This window comes from Canis aureus, chromosome 33, assembly GCF_053574225.1.
Source record: "Canis aureus isolate CA01 chromosome 33, VMU_Caureus_v.1.0, whole genome shotgun sequence".
NCBI classification, from domain to species: Eukaryota; Metazoa; Chordata; class Mammalia; order Carnivora; family Canidae; genus Canis; species Canis aureus.
In genome coordinates this window covers 11,677,078-11,695,456 of record NC_135643.1, presented here as the reverse complement: position 1 = coordinate 11,695,456, position 18,379 = coordinate 11,677,078, and the positions used below count along the sequence as shown (strand labels likewise).

Below are 18,379 nucleotides of genomic sequence, written 5' to 3'. Positions count from 1 at the left end.
AACAAATCTGCCATTAATTAGCATAATATCACACTCATCTTTTTACCATTATTCTCAATGACCTAACTATAAATATATCTCCATATAAACTAAAAAGGTAGGGTTTGCAACCTTAGAGTTCCAAATGATAGTTGTTTTTTAGAATGATTTTCAGTGTATATGGACCACACTCTTCCATCCTACGGTATAGATATTTTGAAAAATTACTTCTAGTACCATTGCCTTTCCTGCCTCCTTAAATGGTGAAATTCCTTTGTTACTGTTACTATTACTATATTGAGAATTTGGGGATCAAGAGTTTACCTACAGGAATTGTGTGATGTTACACAGCCATCATGAGAGAAGGGATGCATTTCTAAATGCATCAGGGTCGAATGGGTTCCACCCTGTAATCTACAGGAATTTTTATTTTAAGTAAAGCTCTTTTTGAAGTACACATGCATGCAGCTGGAGAGGCAACAACAGGGTCACTAAGACGGTTGGTGTGAGAATGGAATGTACTTCCAGATAGACACTCCGAACTGTGTCTGACATACATAATTTCTAAAGTGTTAGTGATTATTATTATTATTGCTCCTGTTAATGTTATTATATTAAATATAGATCTATATAGCTCTTTTAAGCATTCTTTTACTCACATATGAATAACATTTTCCATATTTAAAGCATATTAGATAACACATTTCAGAACATATTTTCTATATTTTGCCAACTAAATCTAGTTGATGATCTGATAATGACTTGATGTAAATGCTTCACAAAGCCCATGAATTTTTGGTTTGGGGGCAGGGAGAAAATAATGGCAAAGAAGTAGGGTAACAGAAGAGAGAACCCTGATAGGGTAATATATCACTTACTGAGATTTCAGGGGGCATCTCTGTCTGCAGACAGTGGAAAGGTTTGACTTTTAGGCATGTAACAATTAAGCATGTCCTTATGTGCCTCAATCTTTAACAGGTCTCAGTAAAAGATTATGTGTTCTTGCTAAATGGAGAAAAAAGTCTGCAAAAATGCTTTTCTCCACTGAGGTCCCTGGAAGGAAGTGATTAAGATGATGTGGAAGGGAAACCATGTTGAACAAGTGTAAGTTATAATAAAGTCAAAAGCAGTCAGGGGATCTACAAGGTGTCACAGTCTCTACTCTGTCCTCACTGCCTTCTGATTTCTTACATGTGATACAGAAAAAGAGACCTTGATGGTCTCTCGCTTATATTTTGTACACTGAGCTATTTGCAGGAAATTTTAAACTGCTGGGAGGTTTTCTCTGCCACCCGAAATATTTTCAAGATGTTTCTTTTTGCTGTAACTTTACACATGTGCAGAAAAATACACATTAAATTTTGCTAGTAGTTGAAGAAAAATATCATTAACAAAAAAAGAATAAACAAAACATTGTTTACTCCCTCATATCTCAAATGGCATGCCAAAGCCAAATATGAACTGCTAAGTTACTTCTTTCTTTTTTGTATGTCTTGGAACTCTTGCTGTAATCAGCACATACACATCTCTCTCATTTTAAAAAAAAGTTTATTTTTAAATTTTATTTATTTATTTATTTATTTAAAAGATTTTATTTATTTATTCATGAGAGACAGAAACAGAGAGAGAAAGAGAGAGAGAGAGGCAGAGACACAGGCAGAGGGAGAAGCAGACACTATGCAGGGAGTCCCATGTGGGACTCCATCCCGGGTCTCCAGGATCACACCCCAAGCTGAAGGCGGCGCTAAACCGCTGGGCCACCAGGGTTGCCCATATTTTTAAATTTATTTTAAAGTAATCTCTATAGCCAATGTGGGGCTCAAACTCATGACCCTGAGATCAAGAGTCACATGCACTTCCAACTGAGCCAGCCAGGTGCTCCACTAAGTTATTCTTGTTTTGGGTGTGGCTAATTGACAGCTTAAAGTAAATACCTCTCAACTTCTATATTCAGTAGGGTTACTCATGCAAAATGAGAAAATAGTAGTGCTGAAGTTGATACAACAGAGAAGACCTTTTAGATTCTCCTTCGGAATATCAGGATCCACAATACTGCGGAGAAAGATCAAGGACTCTAATTAACATATTTTTATAATAGAGTAGGGAATTTGGTGTTGTTCTCAAACCTACCACAATGATCACAACATCCAGACAATTCCAGAAACTCCTGAAATAGTGTAGCTTGTGAATACGAATTTCCAATATCTCTTCCACCACATAGTAAAGAATAAAAAAACAAAAGATAATCTCACAGGCTGCCAGGAAGAAATCAAAAGTCGTGACATATCGAATCAGCTTTACAGGCTGAAATTGCCAAGATGGAATCACACCGCCTGTTGCTGGGAATTCAACCAATAACCTGCATTGCAATAAGAACAATTAAAACAATAGCAATAACAACACACGGATGCAGCCAGGAAAGGACATCCATCTATTCTGTCCCTGTACTTAAAAGTACTAAAACTGCAATCACAAGTCACCCTAAACAGCGACAGAATATTTTTTATCACAGCTAGTAACTGCGTACGACAATGATACTGTGCCCCAAAAGGAACGGGGCTTCCCAAATCTCCTAAAGAGATGATTCCTCCTCAATCTCCCCTTTACTTTTCCAGTATTTATACTATTCAAAATGCTCTTTAGTTTGTTTATTTTTCTTAATGAAGGAATTAATCAATAAGTAAGCCTTTCCAGGACTTCTTTTAAATGCAAGTAACTCAACTAGGTAATGAAGAACATAAGAAATAGGACTCATGCAGTCAAACATGTATGGCCTGTTGAGAGGTAGGATGTGTGTGTCTATTTGTGTATTTATGTATATGTATGTGTGTGTGTGGATATATATATAAACTGGGTTTCTCATTCATTCATTACGTAACACCTAACTAGCATTGAATAATTTGCCCTAGGGGCTATTCTTGCTACTCTTTCCAGAGCCTTGTAGTTAATAGGTACTCGGTAAATAGCTGATAGTCTAAAACAGCAACATACATTTTTTTACATTCATATGATGGCACTGATCTTTAGTGTTTTAGCATTATCAAAGTGAGAATGTTTCTTGCCAAGTTTCTATTTTGTAGGTGTCACGCTAAGTGATTTGCTTAATGGTATAGTTTCCCTATCAAGCTAGAAATAGAATACCTAGTTCCTTAACTTCAAAAGACCTTCAGTCAAGTCTTAGGTATAACTCTCCCATTACAGGATGGGTAGCCACACCTAGAGCCTGAATACCTAGGACTCAACCATGAGCCATAATCAGGTCCAGGCAGAGACTATGGCAAATTAGAATTGGTCAAAGATGGATGAAAATTTTTCCTTCCTGTTCACTGTCGATCGTCTGCTTTTTGTTTTCTTGGTTTTTTTTTTCCTATTTGATGTGTTAGAGAGTAGGGCTAAGAACTAAAAACCCAGGAAAGCAATACTGAAATGAAGATCCTCCTGACAGCTTCAGTGTGAACTTGGAAGGGCAGAAAGTAGCCTCTGTATGCCAGCTCCTCTCTGTCCTATTCTGGCCCTGCATCTGTAACCCCTCCAAAACAGACAGCAGCATAGAGAAATGAAATAATTGCCTTGACAATATTCACTTATGAAGTATGGGGAGGAAGTGAAAGACATATTCAAGACCTTCTATAAATAGATATTTCTTTAAATACTGAGTGCCTGTTTTTATCCTCCTTCTGTCTGCACTAAAATCATTTAAAAAGTTCAATAATAATTGTAATCAATTTTTATTTATTTCTAATAATAACTATGATTTGGCTTAATGTGATATTATTTTCTTCAAAAATTGTCAAAACGTGGTCTGGAAAAAATCCAACTGGCCATGTAAAGCTGACTTGCATTTAGCCATAAAAATGATCTCAAAATAAGGATATTATGAGATTTATCCTTCTTATTTGGTAGGTAAGATTATGTGCAAGTAATTCAGGTCAGAGATGTCTTGGGTGTTGCTGACATGTTCACCGGGAGGATTAGGTGAACCCTGGGTCACCTATGCCTTCTACTTTTTCTTTTTTAAAGTACATATTACCTTCTAATATACTATTTAATTAATTTGTCTCTTTTGTTCATTGTTTATTGTCTATTATCTATCTCTTCCTGGTTGAATGCAAGCTCTATAAGAGCAGGGATCTTTATTTTGTTCACTGATGTGTCCCAAGAGCCAAGAACAGTGCCTGGCACATATTAAGTGTCCAATAAATGTTTGCTGAATAAATGAATGAATGAATGAACAGAAGGCCCCAGACAAGCCTGTAGGATTTGTGTCAGGTTCTTCACTGCTAACCTGAGTGATCATTATGGCAACATCACAGGATCATGGAAGGAACTTTGTGTCATTGGTGAATCTTGAGTGTCAATAAGTATGTAGGTAGCCTATTGACCCCAGGCATAGCTCATGACTGCTGGGCTTATGTTCTTAAATAGCATGGACCTCATCTGAGAGTGGGAAACTCAGGGTAATGGGTCAAGATTTGATGGCCATAGTATATAGCACTGATCATCCTTAAAATGAGTAAGAATAGATGTTAGCAAACACAGTGCTTTTTCTGGGAGGGTTGCAGCTTTGGGATAAACTTGGATCAGACTTAAGGTCCTTCCCAACTTGTAATATTCTAGGATCCTAACTCCCTTCCACCAAATATATTTATCCCACTAAGCCTTTGGTTTTCACCCTTCCTTTGCTATCGGCTCTGATCCTCGGCACTCTCAGCCAAGTGCAGGCAATGGTTTCTTCGTCTATCTCAAGACTAGGATGTACATACAACTACAGAAAAGTGGGAGGGATCAGGGCCCTTGGTACACACCTGATCACACAGAAAAGGTTAATGTTGGCGTTGTATACTGAAAAGTCAATAAAAGTTGCCCTGGTTCCTCGGTCCAGCCAGACATTTTTCTTGAGGCTAGCAACCTGAGCAGCTGTTTCCTCTCTTGTTCTTGACAAATCCAGGTAATAGCCAGCTCCACTATAGGTTGCAATCATTCCCCAGTGGCTGCTCCCATTCAAGTCTTTTTCACTTGTGTAGATCCAACTAATTTAAAACGTGAAAACAAAACAAACAGATAAAATCAGTGGAACACTTGTGGCAATTACAAAGACAGGTGAAGTGGTTCCTGGTAAGACAGAGTAGGTAATAAATAAATATAAATCTTATCAAGCTGGGTAATATGCTTGGTATGGGGCTTCGTGTTTCCTTATTGAATTCTCACACACTTATAACCCCCTTTTAGGGATGAGGGCCCTGAAGCTTTAGTGAGGTCAACTCAGTCTCCAAGCTCTTGAGAATATTGTTAGAAACCTACACCAGGACTGCCTGTCTCTAGAATCTGTGCTATTAGCCCTTAGTTTATATGGTTGCCTTCCCTGGGTAACTATACTGAGGGGCTAGATGAATCTAGGCCCTCAGAGAAAATTGCAGCCAAGAAGTACAAGTTCCACTGTGCTGACCACAGTCAGCAACTGAACTAAAACAAGACTCTACATGGCATTTGGGAATTTATTTATTTATGTATTTACATATTTATATAAGGGAGGGAGAGAGTGGCGGCAGAGAAAGAATCTGAAGCAGACTCCATGCCCAGTGCAGATCCCAATGTGGGGCTTGATCTTGGGAGCCTGAGATCATGACCTGAGCCCAAATCAAGAGTCTGACATTTAACCAACTGAGCCACCGGGGCACTCCAGGGCATTTGGGAACTTAATCCATAAATATTGACAGAGGTTCTCTAAGGCACCAGATGTTTCTTTGGCAATATAAAGAGGAACCAAGTTCCTTTGCCTCTCAAATTTACAGTAAGTAGGGAGAGAAAAGGGATTCCTGGGTGGCGCAGTGGTTTGGCGCCTGCCTTTGGCCCAGGGCGCGATCCTGGAGACCCGGGATCGAATCCCACGTTGGGCTCCCGGTGCATGGAGCCTGCTTCTCCCTCTGCCTGTGTCTCTGCCTCTCTCTTTCTCTCTGTGTGACTATCATTAAAAAAAAAAAAAAAAAAAAGTAGGGAGAGAAAAGTAATGAAACAAAAGCTTCTGGAAGAAGCCATGGTGGACCTGGGCTGTGAAAGGTAAACTGGGTTCAGGAGGCACAAGTGGAAGGGCATTTTCAAGCGTGAGTCAGGCAGGGCTAGAGAAGGACAAGGCACCCAGCTAGTAGCTGAGTTCAGCTTGCAAATGATGAAGAGAGAAGGCTGAGAGGTAGACTGTGATCAGACTGTGAAGAGCAAGTGTGATGGACTCACTGAGGGAAGGTTTCTGAGAGGCATAAAACAGGTTGCTGGAAAAGACTGGAGTGGTGAGAACAGAGAAAAAAGTGACCACAGCAGGTCTGGGAAGGCCTTTCCTTAGTAAGGCCTGTTTGCAGGGCTGGGTCTTGGGCAACTTGACTGATGAACAGCTCCCTACACTGATATAAACCTGTCTCACTGGCTGTTTTTCCCTCTCCTCCTCATCCCTTTGTCATACTATCTCTCTCAAATAAATAAATCAAATCTTAAAAAACGTCCAACTTTGTCTGACTGGGAAAAGTGGCTGTACCTAGGCTGTCTATACAAACACAGAGGCTCAGGCCCAACGACTGCTTTCCTTCTGGGACTCTGGGATTTTGGTACCTGCCAGGCAGTGGCTGCCTATGTGACCAGCAGCCAGTAAATACCTTGGGCACTGAGTCAATAATGCACCTCTCTGACAGGCAACATTTCATTCATGTTGCTATAGCCTGTTACTGGAGGGATTCAACACTTCCTGTGTGACCCCACTGGGAGAGGACTTTTGGAAGCCTACACTTTGTTTCCTCCCAACTTGGCCCATGTGCCTGCACCCTCTGCTGCTTTTACTTTTATCCTTTCATTGCATTGAACCTTAGCCACAAACATAACTAGATGATGAATCCTAGGAATCCTTCTAGCATATCCCTGAACCTGGGAGTAGTCCTGGGAGCCAGGACACAGCTCAGTTAGCAGTGCCTGCAATAATCCAGAGGTGATGAGGCCTGGACCAGAGCAATGATAGGAAGACAAGATGACAGACAGGAAGGATGGACAGAGGACACTGCAGTGACTGTCAGAGAACTTTGCCTCTGATTTAGAAGTAGGGGCAAGGGAGAAGGGACATCTGAAAAATGACTAGAAGACTCTTGTTGGATAATGCAAAGGAGAACAAATTCAATTAGAAAGTGATGAATTCAGTTTGGGCGGACTGAATTATAGGAACTAGTAGGACATAGGTAGAATACAGATTTGGTTTTTGTTTCCTATCACTAGAATATAAGCTCTGTGAAGACAGGGGATTTGTTTCTGTTCTGTTTCCTGCTGCTTTATTACCCTAGCCAGCACCAAGGGTGTTTCTAGAAGAAGGAGACCTCACTGAGAAAATGCCTGGCACATGTTAACACTCAGTATATTTGTTGAAGAAATGATAAATTATCAAATAGAGATGAGAGATGAAGCCACTTGAATACCAGGGAAAGAATGTAAAGAAAGAAAAGCTAGAGATCTGAATATAGGACGACCTAGGAATATGAGGGTTAAGAGGAAGATTACAGAATGAAGGGAACCCAAAGTTTAGCATCACTCTCAGAAGTCGAAAGAATAAGCAATCAACACTGCCGAGCTCTACAGAGGTTAAACAGGATGAAGATCAAGAATTGGTCTGTGGGTTGGCAAACTCAACAAATCCAGTCGTGGCTTCCAAGAGAGATGTCAAAAGCATAGGTTTTCAGCTTTAAGGAATGAATCAATGGTAGGGGATAGAGGTAGCCAGTGAAGACTATTCTTTCCAGAAGTTTGTGGAATTCAAGGAAGGGAAAAATGGGAGCAGCATGAGAATAGAGCAGAATCAAGGGATGGTTTGGATACATGGTAGTCTATTTGTCATAGAAATCACCCATTCATTCTTGCCCCTAGTGGGTATTTACTGAGCAGCTTTAGATGCCAGGCAGTGGTCAAGGCTTTGAGAATACAGCAGTAAACAAAATACAGTCCCCATTCTCCAGAAGCTTGAATATTGATGAGGAGCTGAAGGAGCCCCCCTCCCCCCCACCAGCATAATTAATATGGATGAAGCAATGTGGTTTAGTGGAAGAAACATGGGTTGTGGAGTCAGGCTGGTTAAATCCCAGCTTGGTTCCATTTACAAGCTGTGATGCTTTGGGTAAGTGAGCCTCAGTCATCGACAAAATGGAGATGACATGTATTTCAGGTTGTTTTGCGAAAGCAGATGAGATAATGCATGAATGAAATCACTTCTTTCTTTTTTTTTTTTTAAAGATTTTATTTATTTATAGAGACAGAAAGAGAGGGGCAGAGACACAGGCAGAGGGAGAAGCAGGCTCCATGCAGGGAGCCCGATGTGGGACTCAATCCCAGGTCTCCAGGATCATACCCCAGGCTGCAGGAGCCGCTAAACCACTGTGCCACAGGGGCTGCCCCTGAAATCACTTCTTAATTTAGCATCTGGTAGTGGTTTATCCACTTCTCTCATTAATGATATGATAGAGTAAAATACTGGACCAGGTACCATAGCTTAGGGGCATGTTTATACTTTGCAGGAACCAGAAAAAGGAGTAGAACAAAATCATTACCAAACCTGGATAAACTGTCTTTTAGGATGATTCAATCCATTATGATAAATCTTCTGACCTTTACTTAGTGTGTTCCTTACAGGCCCTGCTCCTAATTAAGGTATGCACTGGATGGTAGATAAAAAATCTGATGGGAAGGCTGTTGCCCCTACTGTATATTAACAAATCTGGATTCTGGGAGTCTCAGTTCAAGAAAGGGATCCAGATGAACGGACAGAATTAGCTTAGTTAAGTTAAGAAGACAAGTCTAACCATAGTGACTCATCCAGGGCCAGTGACCCTAAGAGGCCCACCTTGGGACAGCTTGAGAGCTGTCTTCTTATTTCTCTCTCTTTTTTTAAAAAGATTTTATTTATTTATTCACGAGAGACACAGGGAGAGAGAGAGGCAGAGACATAGGCAGAGGGAAAAGCAGGCCCCATGTAGGAAGCCTGACGTGGGACTCGATCCCGGGTCTCCGGGATCACACCCTGGGCTGAAGGCAGCGCTAAACCGCTGAGCCACCTGGGCTGCCCACTCTTATTTCTTCATAATAGCTACAGTATTTCTAAAAGTAATGACTAGCTTCCCTCAATATACAAGATGTTTTAAGTATGGTTACAAAAGGACACCAAAATCCCCGCAAATCTGCACAATGGACAATACATACTCAAAATCATAAACACACATTTGAGAGGCCAGGCCAGGTTTTAAACCAGACATAAAACTGGCTCACAAGCACTTTAAATACCTGTACTCTGAACAAAAATGTATTTGTAAACGCTAGTAAAATGAAAATTTCTGTCCCGGAATAGTTCCCGATAACAACCTAGTGAACGATGTCACTGGATCTAGGAAAACAGGATCCAGGAATCTTCAAAGAAATCTCCAGAGGCCCTGTAGCTATTTTCTTATTGGCCATATATAGTCAACAATTTAGTTTTTTGAAAAATATGTATGCAGAAGCTGAAGGCAGTAAAGAGTAGAGAAAATCTGAGAAACCAAAGGTCACTTTGGCCATGGTCTTAACTATAAGCACTGAAGACTCACTTAAAGCATCTTCTCCTTGGTTAAGAGGTTAGAGGATGAGTGAATGAATGAATGAATGAATGAGAAGCCAGGGCACATGGCCACAGGGCACACTTACGCAGTTCCGTTTCTTAGACCAAAAGGAGCCCTGTCTTCACTACTGACAGAGTAGACATCATAGCACTCTTTAATCTCATCTCTTAAGTCCTGGGGGATAGAACAGGATCCATTTCTGACTTTGAGTTGCCGGATACGTGGTACGCCTAACAGGAGGTTCTCATAGTAGATAAAACTTCGGTTGTCAGCTTCGGTCCTGTTGCCGGGCTGTGTCTTCCAGTACAGCCCATCCAATAAGGCACCTTCTGTGAACTGAAAAAAAGGGAAAGATTTTGGAAAAGTTTTCTGAAAAGCTCCAAGCCTAGTGGTTTCTTTGCTCTTTCCTGGAATGTTTGCAAGACCAACAGTTTGGCAACTCTGTAAACATGGTAGAGTGACAAGGGTAGGTTTTGCTGTCAGAAAGACTGGGGTTGGATCTTGCTCCATTGCTTGCTGGCTATGAGGCTCCAACTTTGAGCCAAGGTCCCTGCATTATTTTATCCATTCTCTGCGTGGCTGCTGCCCTGGTACCCAGTGGGTGTTTAAAAAATGGCAACTCTGATTTTTGCTCTAGGACTAAAGGTAGGGGGTGTGGTTTACATAAATGCACAACCATGATCAATTTTACTTTCTCTTAGTAAAACAACATGTCACATAACATAATCATGGTTCCAAACTTGTTTGGAGAGGAAAAGCTACAGTTTTGAATACCAGTCTGCCATCTGGTGGATCTTTTAAGTGTCTGGATTATTTTGTCATATGGTGAACTCTCTTAACTGCCCCGGCCCCTGCTTTTAGAGCCAGGCATTCATTACCATGGAATTGTGTCCATGTGAGAAGTCTCTCATTAGTTTGCCTATGGGGAAGAAGTAGCTGTTTCTCAGTGTCTTATCCTTAACAGACAATCAGTAGACATGGATTGATTTGCTTGAACAGAGGGGAGAGATTCACATTTTACTAATGTGATTTTGGATGCCAAGTATTTTGAGGCATCAGTATTAATGGGTTCATATGGTCCAGTTTCCTCTATCTTTACAACCACCAGCTCTGATCCCAGGGCTTAGGAAGAGTTTTAGAAAGCATCTCTGCAGGAAGAAACAATTCTTTCCTCTCTAATTGCTCTTCTGTTTTTCTTAGGTTCTGAGCACCGTACCTCCCAGATCAGTTTAACATTTCTCCTTTGGTATCACTCATAGTTTATCCTCGGTTACTGTGTTGGATTGTGTGATGATTTGGGAAGGGGTTGGGTTGAATTTCACATTAGAGATCTCTGAAAGAATGTGCCTGCCTTGATCAGGTGCTGTTCTGGGGTACATGCCATCATCAACAAAGAGACAAAAGACAAAAAACAAAGCAAGACAAAACAACCAAATTTTGCCCTTATGGGCTATATATCCTAGGAGATACTCAACAGATATTATCTGAATCATGGATGACTGAATTATAGGCTAGGCTGAGAAAAGGCCAGTCAGGTTAGAAACAAGTCAATTTTTCTTACTCCCTAACCATCTGTAAGCATGCTGAATCTTTATCTCCTCATCTACCACCAGGGCATAATATTAGCACTTACCTTGTATGGTTACTATGGGATTAAAAAAAGTGAGGTATGTAACACTCAGCATGGGGCAAGGGACACACAAGGTTCTCAATAGAACCATAATTTCTAACAGCCCATCATAACCTACATCTCTCACAGTGTGAAGCACATAGTTGGTCCTATAGATACTGCTGACGTGAATTTATGAAACCAAATGAACAATTTTCAGTGATATAGAGGTACTTTGAAAGTCATTTGCAAATACCTTCCAGAAGTCTTCCATTGAAGAAAGAGTTTTAAAGTTTGTTTTCTCTGTTTTGGACACTGGGGTGTCTAGGAAGAGTTGTGACATTATCCGGGTATAGTAGTACACACTGGAGCTCATCATCCCATAGGTCACTGGAACATAGAAGAAGCCACATGAACCCTGAAGTGGCATTTGCACACATACTCACTCCCACACTCTCAGTGGGTGGGCAGGTAGTCACAAACATTCTGCTGTGTCCCTTGCCTTCTTTGCCTTTATCATTCTTCTAGGATCTCTCCCTAGCCCTCGGGCCTATAAAAGAAATAATATTCGTTTATGTGAAACAAAGCTGGCTTACTACAGAGCATCAAGTTAAGATCAAGCACCTTTACTTGACATCAAGCCACACCCCTTCCATGAAGATCTGCCAATTACATCAGCCATTCTAAATGGTCCTAGCAGCAGTTAGGGAAGATAATTTATAGGCTTAGTAGGTCACAAGGAGATCAGATGTTGCATCTTGGCTTACTCCTTACTGTGTGACCTGTGCAAGCTGTTTAAACCTTCTTTTCTTTTCCTTTCTTTTTTCTTTTCTTTTCAAGTAGGGTCTTGAACTTGTGACCCTGAGGATCAAGACCTGATCTGAAATCAGGAGTTGGATGCTTAACTGACTGAGCACCCAGGCCCCTGAGCTGCTTAACCTTCTGAGCTTCAGTTTCCTTTTCAGTAGGACAGGGATAATTAGCTATCCCATGAGAGTTTCTGGTGCTTACATAAAAATAGTAACTAAAAATTACCCAGTACAGTGGCTAAAACTTAAATGTCCAATAATGATAGTTCTTCCTCCTTCATCAGCTTGCTATAACACATCTATTAAAATTTTCAGCATTTTAATGAGGGTTGTCTTAACACTGGACTCTGATGACCGCATGTGCAATATGCTATAATTCCTATAACTAACTGATGAAAAGCTTCAAGGGGAAACGCTTCTCTTTATACTTTTTTTGACCACAGAAGTTTTACACTTCTTTTAACCATAGTTCTCAACATTTAGCAGGTGATAAACACTTAGCTGACTGTAATAATCTTCAGGCTTCATAAAACGCATTTTAAAACCTTGTATTAAATGATTTGGGGATTAAGTGCTATTTAGTAGAACCTCGTCTTCACATAGTTTCCTTCCCCATTGAGCAGCATAGAAAATCAAGATGATTTAAAAAGAGAAGTAGATAATAGTGATTCAAACACAAGTGTGTTTTAGAGTCCACCTCAAGCAGTCAATGGATTAATAAATATACAGTCACAAGGCTTATGTGCTTTATCTGGAAGGGAAGGAACATTTTCTGGTCTCCTTATTTCCCTCACCTGTCCTCGCATGACCTGCAAACTAGAACATTCCTCTCAAGTGTTATAGGACCTGCCACTTCTCAAAACTATACTGGGCCAGAGATAAGGGTTTAGACTTGTAATCCATTCACATTTATGAGACAAAGTGCTTATGAAGATAAGCAAGGTATGACCTCTGTCCTCAAGAAGAGAAACTACTAAGTTTCCCTGAGAATAGCAATGCTCACCTAGCACCCATTGAGGGGTGGACAAGGTACAATGAACTCCACGAAAGCTTTCAGTGGATCCAGAGACATTTGAGGGAACAAAACTGATATGATGCTCAAAAGGAGTAGTGAAGGATCCCCAAAACTGAATAAGCAATTATTAAGTTGAAATTAACAATTAACTTGAAATTAGAATTTGCTTTGGATTAATTAATATAAAGGATTCTCAAATTTTTTTACCTGTGGGTTTGTTTTAAAAAGAATTATGACAAGTGATCTAAGATTTATAAATATGCTAGTTATATATGTGCATAAATATTTTAGCCACAGATTAAGAATTATAACTCTTTTGTTTTCCTATATTTTTAATATCAAGTGCTTTTGAAATTATCAGGACCTGTATGAAATTTCATGGCTTCAGTAAAAGGAAAGTGATGCCTTCCCTTGGCTATTGAGCACCATCTGTTGGACATCTAGAGAAATAATGTCACCTAGCTTTAAAGGGATGATTACTCCAGCACATTCAATCAGCAAATAGTAACTCAGCCCTTCCTTGTGCCAGGTCCTAGGCTACTCCATGGGATAGCTTTGAGTGACAGCTCCGTACACTCCAGCAATCACCTAAACCATGAGTCCATGTAGGGGGTAGCTAAGACCCCTGGGATTTGGAAGCAGAATGATTTGGGTTTGGGTTTCCGCTTTGCTTCATCTTGAATATCTGTCTCAGTGTCTTGGGATCTCAGACAAATAATTTCTCTGAGCTGAGTTTCATTGACAAGAAAGTGGGTATAATAACATCTAGGGCTTTTGCATAGTTCAATGGGAGAAATGTATGTGAAGACATTTTGCACAATGTCAAATGCAATAGAAATACAAGACTGTTACATCATTTTCTTTTCAGTTCTTGATGGAGAAAGCACACTTGGAAGGTGGCATTCATTCACTCTTTAAATGATCTGACTCATGAAGAAAAAAACTACAGTATAAAAAGATAACCTTAAATGAGGAACAGAAAGGAAGAGAATGTTAAAAAATATAATGTAAAGGACAGATATGTCCTATGTGTATACATATCTTCTACCATATAATCACTGTCTTCATTTCCAAGTTCCCTTTTTCATAAAATAAGCCAGAATAAAAAATATCACACATCACCAACTAATCAGCATGTAATATAAATAAAGCTGTCTTAAACACATGCTTGATTTCAAAATAGGCAATGGATACTATTTTACCCTTAATATTGCTGAAGAAAATGAAGGCTCAAAGACTAAAAACAAATAAAGAAGACTGTACTATAAAAACTTCAAATCCTTATAATAAAAAGCAAGGAATTTTCCAATATAACAAGACAAACAGAAACATGGAAAATAACAAAAAATCCCCCATGAAAACCAAAACAGCAATGTTTTAAAAATCACAAATGCAGAAAATTAATTTAATTTTTTTCAGAAAATTAATTTTAAAAGGATTAAGCAAACAGAGATAAAGCCACACCATCTAAAAATGAAAAAAAACAAACAAACCTGTTTTCTCTTAATAACTCTTGGACCAAAGAGGAAATCAAAACTGCCACACAAATATAAATACATCAGATGTAAAGACAGTAGAATCCAGTATTCCAAGGCCATCTGCCACAAAGCAAAGCCATCATCCTGACCAGAAAACCAAAATTCTTTGCTAGCTCTGTGCTGTACCACATCCTCATAGCAACATGGTAGAGATGAAATAAGAACAGATATTTGAAGAGACTTGAACGAACTAGTCTGACAATCTAGGGTGAGGAGTGCAGTGATAGAGGTAGGCCTGGGACACCAGCACAGCTCAGGGAGAGGGGTAGTGGATAAAGGTTTCTCGATGGATCTGCCTCTTGCGCTGATCTTGAGGGCTGAGGAAGAACTGAATAGACCAAGAGGAGAAAGCCTACGCCAAGGGCTTTCTGAGACTCACAGTGGTTTGATATGGTTTAAGTAACAGGTGTTCACAGGGAGTGGCAGATGGGAAGAGGCAAAGATGGTATAATGAAGTGCACTTGATTATGTCAGGATTTTAAACTTTATCTTGAAAGTGAGGTGATTATAGCATGTTAAATGGAAGAGTGACCTGGGTTAATCTGGTTTCAGAGACAGCAGTCTGGAAGTAGTGCCTGGGAGTGCTACTAAAAGTCCAGGTATTCGGGCATCTGGGTGGCTCAGTCAGTTAAGCATCTGCCTTCAGCCTAGCTCATGATCTCAGGGTCCTGGGATCAAGCCCCACGTGGGGCTCCCTGCTCAGTGAGGAGCTGCTCCTTCCTTTCCCTCTGCCTGCCTCTCCCCCTGCTTGTGCTCTGTCAAATAAACAAAATCTTAAAAAAAAAAAAAAAAAAAGTCCAGGTATTAGATCCCAACCAATCTTCAGTCTAATGGCATTGAGTCAGCTTCTTAAAATTTAAACAAATCTTGTCACTCCCTTCCTTAAAACCGTAGCTTCCCTCTATAAACTGCTAACCAAAGCCTAACAAACCTATAGGGTCTAACCTCTAACTGCCTTTCTTTCCATCCTCATCTGATGGTACTCTAACAACTGTCTTCACTCAGCTTCTGGAACGTTCTGAGCTCTTTCCTGCCTCAGAAACTTCACTCGTGCAGTTCTTTCTTCATCTGACTGGCTCTCACTCTTGATTTAGGCCTCAGAGAGGCCTTCTCTGTAGGGGAATCTCTTCCTCAAATGTCTTCTTTCATATTACTTCCACATTTAAGGGCAGGGCCTCAATCTGTTTTTAATTAAATTACTGAACAGTTAAATGAATGAATACATGAATAATCCAGGATAGAGATGATAAAGGTTAAAATAGGGATAATAGTGATGTATGAAGGAAGGCAGATTTGAGAGGCACTAAAGAGCAAGAATTAAGTGGAATGATCCCATGAGAAGAATGAGGGAAAGCATCTAGAATGATGCCCAGCTTTGGAGAGAGGCATCGTGTGGGTGATGTTAACATTAGCCAGAGAGAGAACATGAGTGAAGTAAGTTTGGATGGGGAGAATGATGAGTCCAGGGTTAGGAATGTTAGAGATGAGATGTCTGGGAGATATATCAGTGGAGAGGCCTGGTAGAATTTGGCACAAGGTTTGTAGTTCATGAGCCAGGTCTAGGGGGAATCTGGAGTCAAAGTACCAGTTGAAGCTCTGGAAAAGATCACCTGAAGAGAAAGCCAAAGACACAATCACAGAGAATAGACTGGCTAAATGTTTCATTAAGAAAAAAAACTAAGGAAGTGAATAAAGCAAGGAGAAACACAGGAAGAGAAAGATTCCTGGAAGCCAAAGAGAAGCTTCTAGAAAGCCAAATGCCATTGCCATAGGACCAAATGCCAGAAAAAGCCTGAAAGGAGCCCATAAAATTTGGCAATTAAGAGGTCCCTAAGCAACTCTGCTGAGGCTTTTCAAGAGGTAGAAGTGAGAATACACAAGAGATGAATTAAACTGATTAAAACTTCCAAATATTTTAATCTAGATTTGGTTAAAATTTGAAGGAAATTTTGGTTAAAATTTGAAGTGACATTTTGATGGAAACCTAAGGGCTAAAGTCTGGTGACATAAATGGTATTGTGAATGCCCATACTGAGCTAGCTATTACCTTGTCCTTTATTTTTATTTTAATTTTTTTAAATAAGATTTTATTTATTTATTCATGAGAGACACAGAGACAGAGAGAGGCAGAGACACAGGCAGAGGGAGAAGCAGGCTCCATGCAGGAGCCTGACATGGGACTCGATCCTGGGTCTCCAGGGTCATGCCCTGGGCTGAAGGCAGCGCTAAATCACTGAGCCAACTGGGCTGCCCTTATCTTTTTTAAAACAGGAGAGAAAGATATATAATATTTACATGTGTTATCATAAAGACATAAAGAAGAGAAAGCTCTGCACATGGGAGAACAGACCACGTTTAAATTAATATTTATGCAAGAACACACATTTCTTATCATTGTAGTTTTGTTCAGTTAATTGAAAAGGACAGGGAGCTTTCTGACCATAGGCAGTCTGTAACAGTTACTTTCCATGGACTTGCAACCTGTGGTCTTAAGACCGACCGTGTTTGCTGTGGGAAGCTGTTGGAATGTTTGTCAACGGAAACTGAATTAGCTTCCCACCAATTTGATGATTAACCCACAGACTTTCACTTCCCTGACCTACTTATCAACAATTAAACTGCGTGAATTCTCTTGTAATTAGGAAAACAATCTTTAGGTTAGACAATCATCTCCGCAAGATTTTTAGAAGTAAAATAAAATCTTCATTTCTTTTTTAGTGAGGAATAACTGATACGTAATGCTGTGTAAGTTTAAGGTATTCAACCTGTTGATTTGATTCTATTTACTTCTTTTTTTTAGAATACAAAGCAAAGCCTCCTGCTTCCAGAGATAAAGAAATGGAGACACATAGATTTCCTCTTGTAAGAGCTCTTCCTGTCCTAGGGTATATCATGCTGTTGTTCATTTCTCCAGTTTCATTACTTCTTTGTATACTAGTTAAAGACTTTCTCACATTAATTGATTACATTTTCTATTTGTGAAATATGTTATATTTTCTACTCTGTACTATTTACTGAGGCCTTGGTATTTTTCTCAGTGCTTTGTGGGTTACACATGTATTAAACTATTAATCCTTTGTAATATTTCTTAGAAATATTCTTTAGAATTGTTTTCTGCCTTTTAATTTTGTCTATTTCTTTAACATAGAAATACGTTTCTATGGTGCTAACTCAACTAACTTTTATGATTTCCATTATTATGTTTAAACAGGAAATTTGAGAAATTTTAAGAGAGAGCAGAAGAAAAAGAAGAAGCAAATGTATTTTTATCATAGATTCACTGGACTTATTTGGTCTTTTCCAAAGATCCTTAATACTACTATTTATCTCCTTTAAGTTTAGCATCTAAGTCACACAAAGAAATAGTTACTACTTATAACAGTAACCCATATTCAAGTAAGTATTTTGATGAGGAATTCATAGCAACCTTAGATTTCAAGTAAGAATAAATTCTAAATTACAGAGAAAGTGGGATTATCTAGTTCTCTCCTCTGGGTTAAGTAGACTGCTTTTAAAGACATAGGGGCTTAGAACTAACACTGGTAAGATGGAAAATAGCTCTTGATGAGCACTCAGCTGCTCCATATGAATCCCCAATTAGAACCTATAGTTCTTAGAAACTGCTGATGAAACAATTCAGCCATTGTCAACTATCTCTGGGAAGAATTTCGTTCTTATTATTTTTTCTATGACAGGATAGTATCCTAGGATCTTTTGGTGTGTTATTCCCAATCCTCACAAAATCTTTCTTTTCTTTTTTAAATATTTTATTTATTTATTTATTTATTTATTTATTTATTTGAGAAAGAGAGAGAAAC

General features: G+C 39.5%; 1 protein-coding gene and 1 long non-coding RNA gene across 3 annotated transcripts in view; one reads left to right on the top strand and one right to left on the bottom strand.

Moving 5' to 3' along the window:
• The window catches only part of PKD2 (polycystin 2, transient receptor potential cation channel), a 53,994-nt gene that overhangs the window by 23,919 nt on the left and 11,696 nt on the right, over nucleotides 1-18,379 (bottom strand). For both annotated transcript variants that reach the window (XR_013371220.1, XM_077882806.1), the window contains exons 3-6: nucleotides 11,456-11,589; nucleotides 9,676-9,926; nucleotides 4,785-5,009; nucleotides 2,110-2,338 (exon numbers count right to left, since the gene is read on the bottom strand). Coding sequence is in view for 1 of the 2 variants with exons in the window: in XM_077882806.1 (XP_077738932.1) it covers nucleotides 2,110-2,338; nucleotides 4,785-5,009; nucleotides 9,676-9,926; nucleotides 11,456-11,589 (839 nt within the window). In the remaining variant the exon portion in view is untranslated. The remainder of the gene's footprint in view (nucleotides 1-2,109; nucleotides 2,339-4,784; nucleotides 5,010-9,675; nucleotides 9,927-11,455; nucleotides 11,590-18,379) is intronic.
• Nucleotides 2,624-18,379, top strand: part of LOC144304316 (uncharacterized) — a 51,397-nt gene continuing 35,641 nt past the window's right edge. Inside the window, exons 1-3 of the long non-coding RNA XR_013371222.1 lie at nucleotides 2,624-2,763; nucleotides 17,362-17,423; nucleotides 17,773-17,957. This is a non-coding gene — a long non-coding RNA (uncharacterized LOC144304316). The remainder of the gene's footprint in view (nucleotides 2,764-17,361; nucleotides 17,424-17,772; nucleotides 17,958-18,379) is intronic.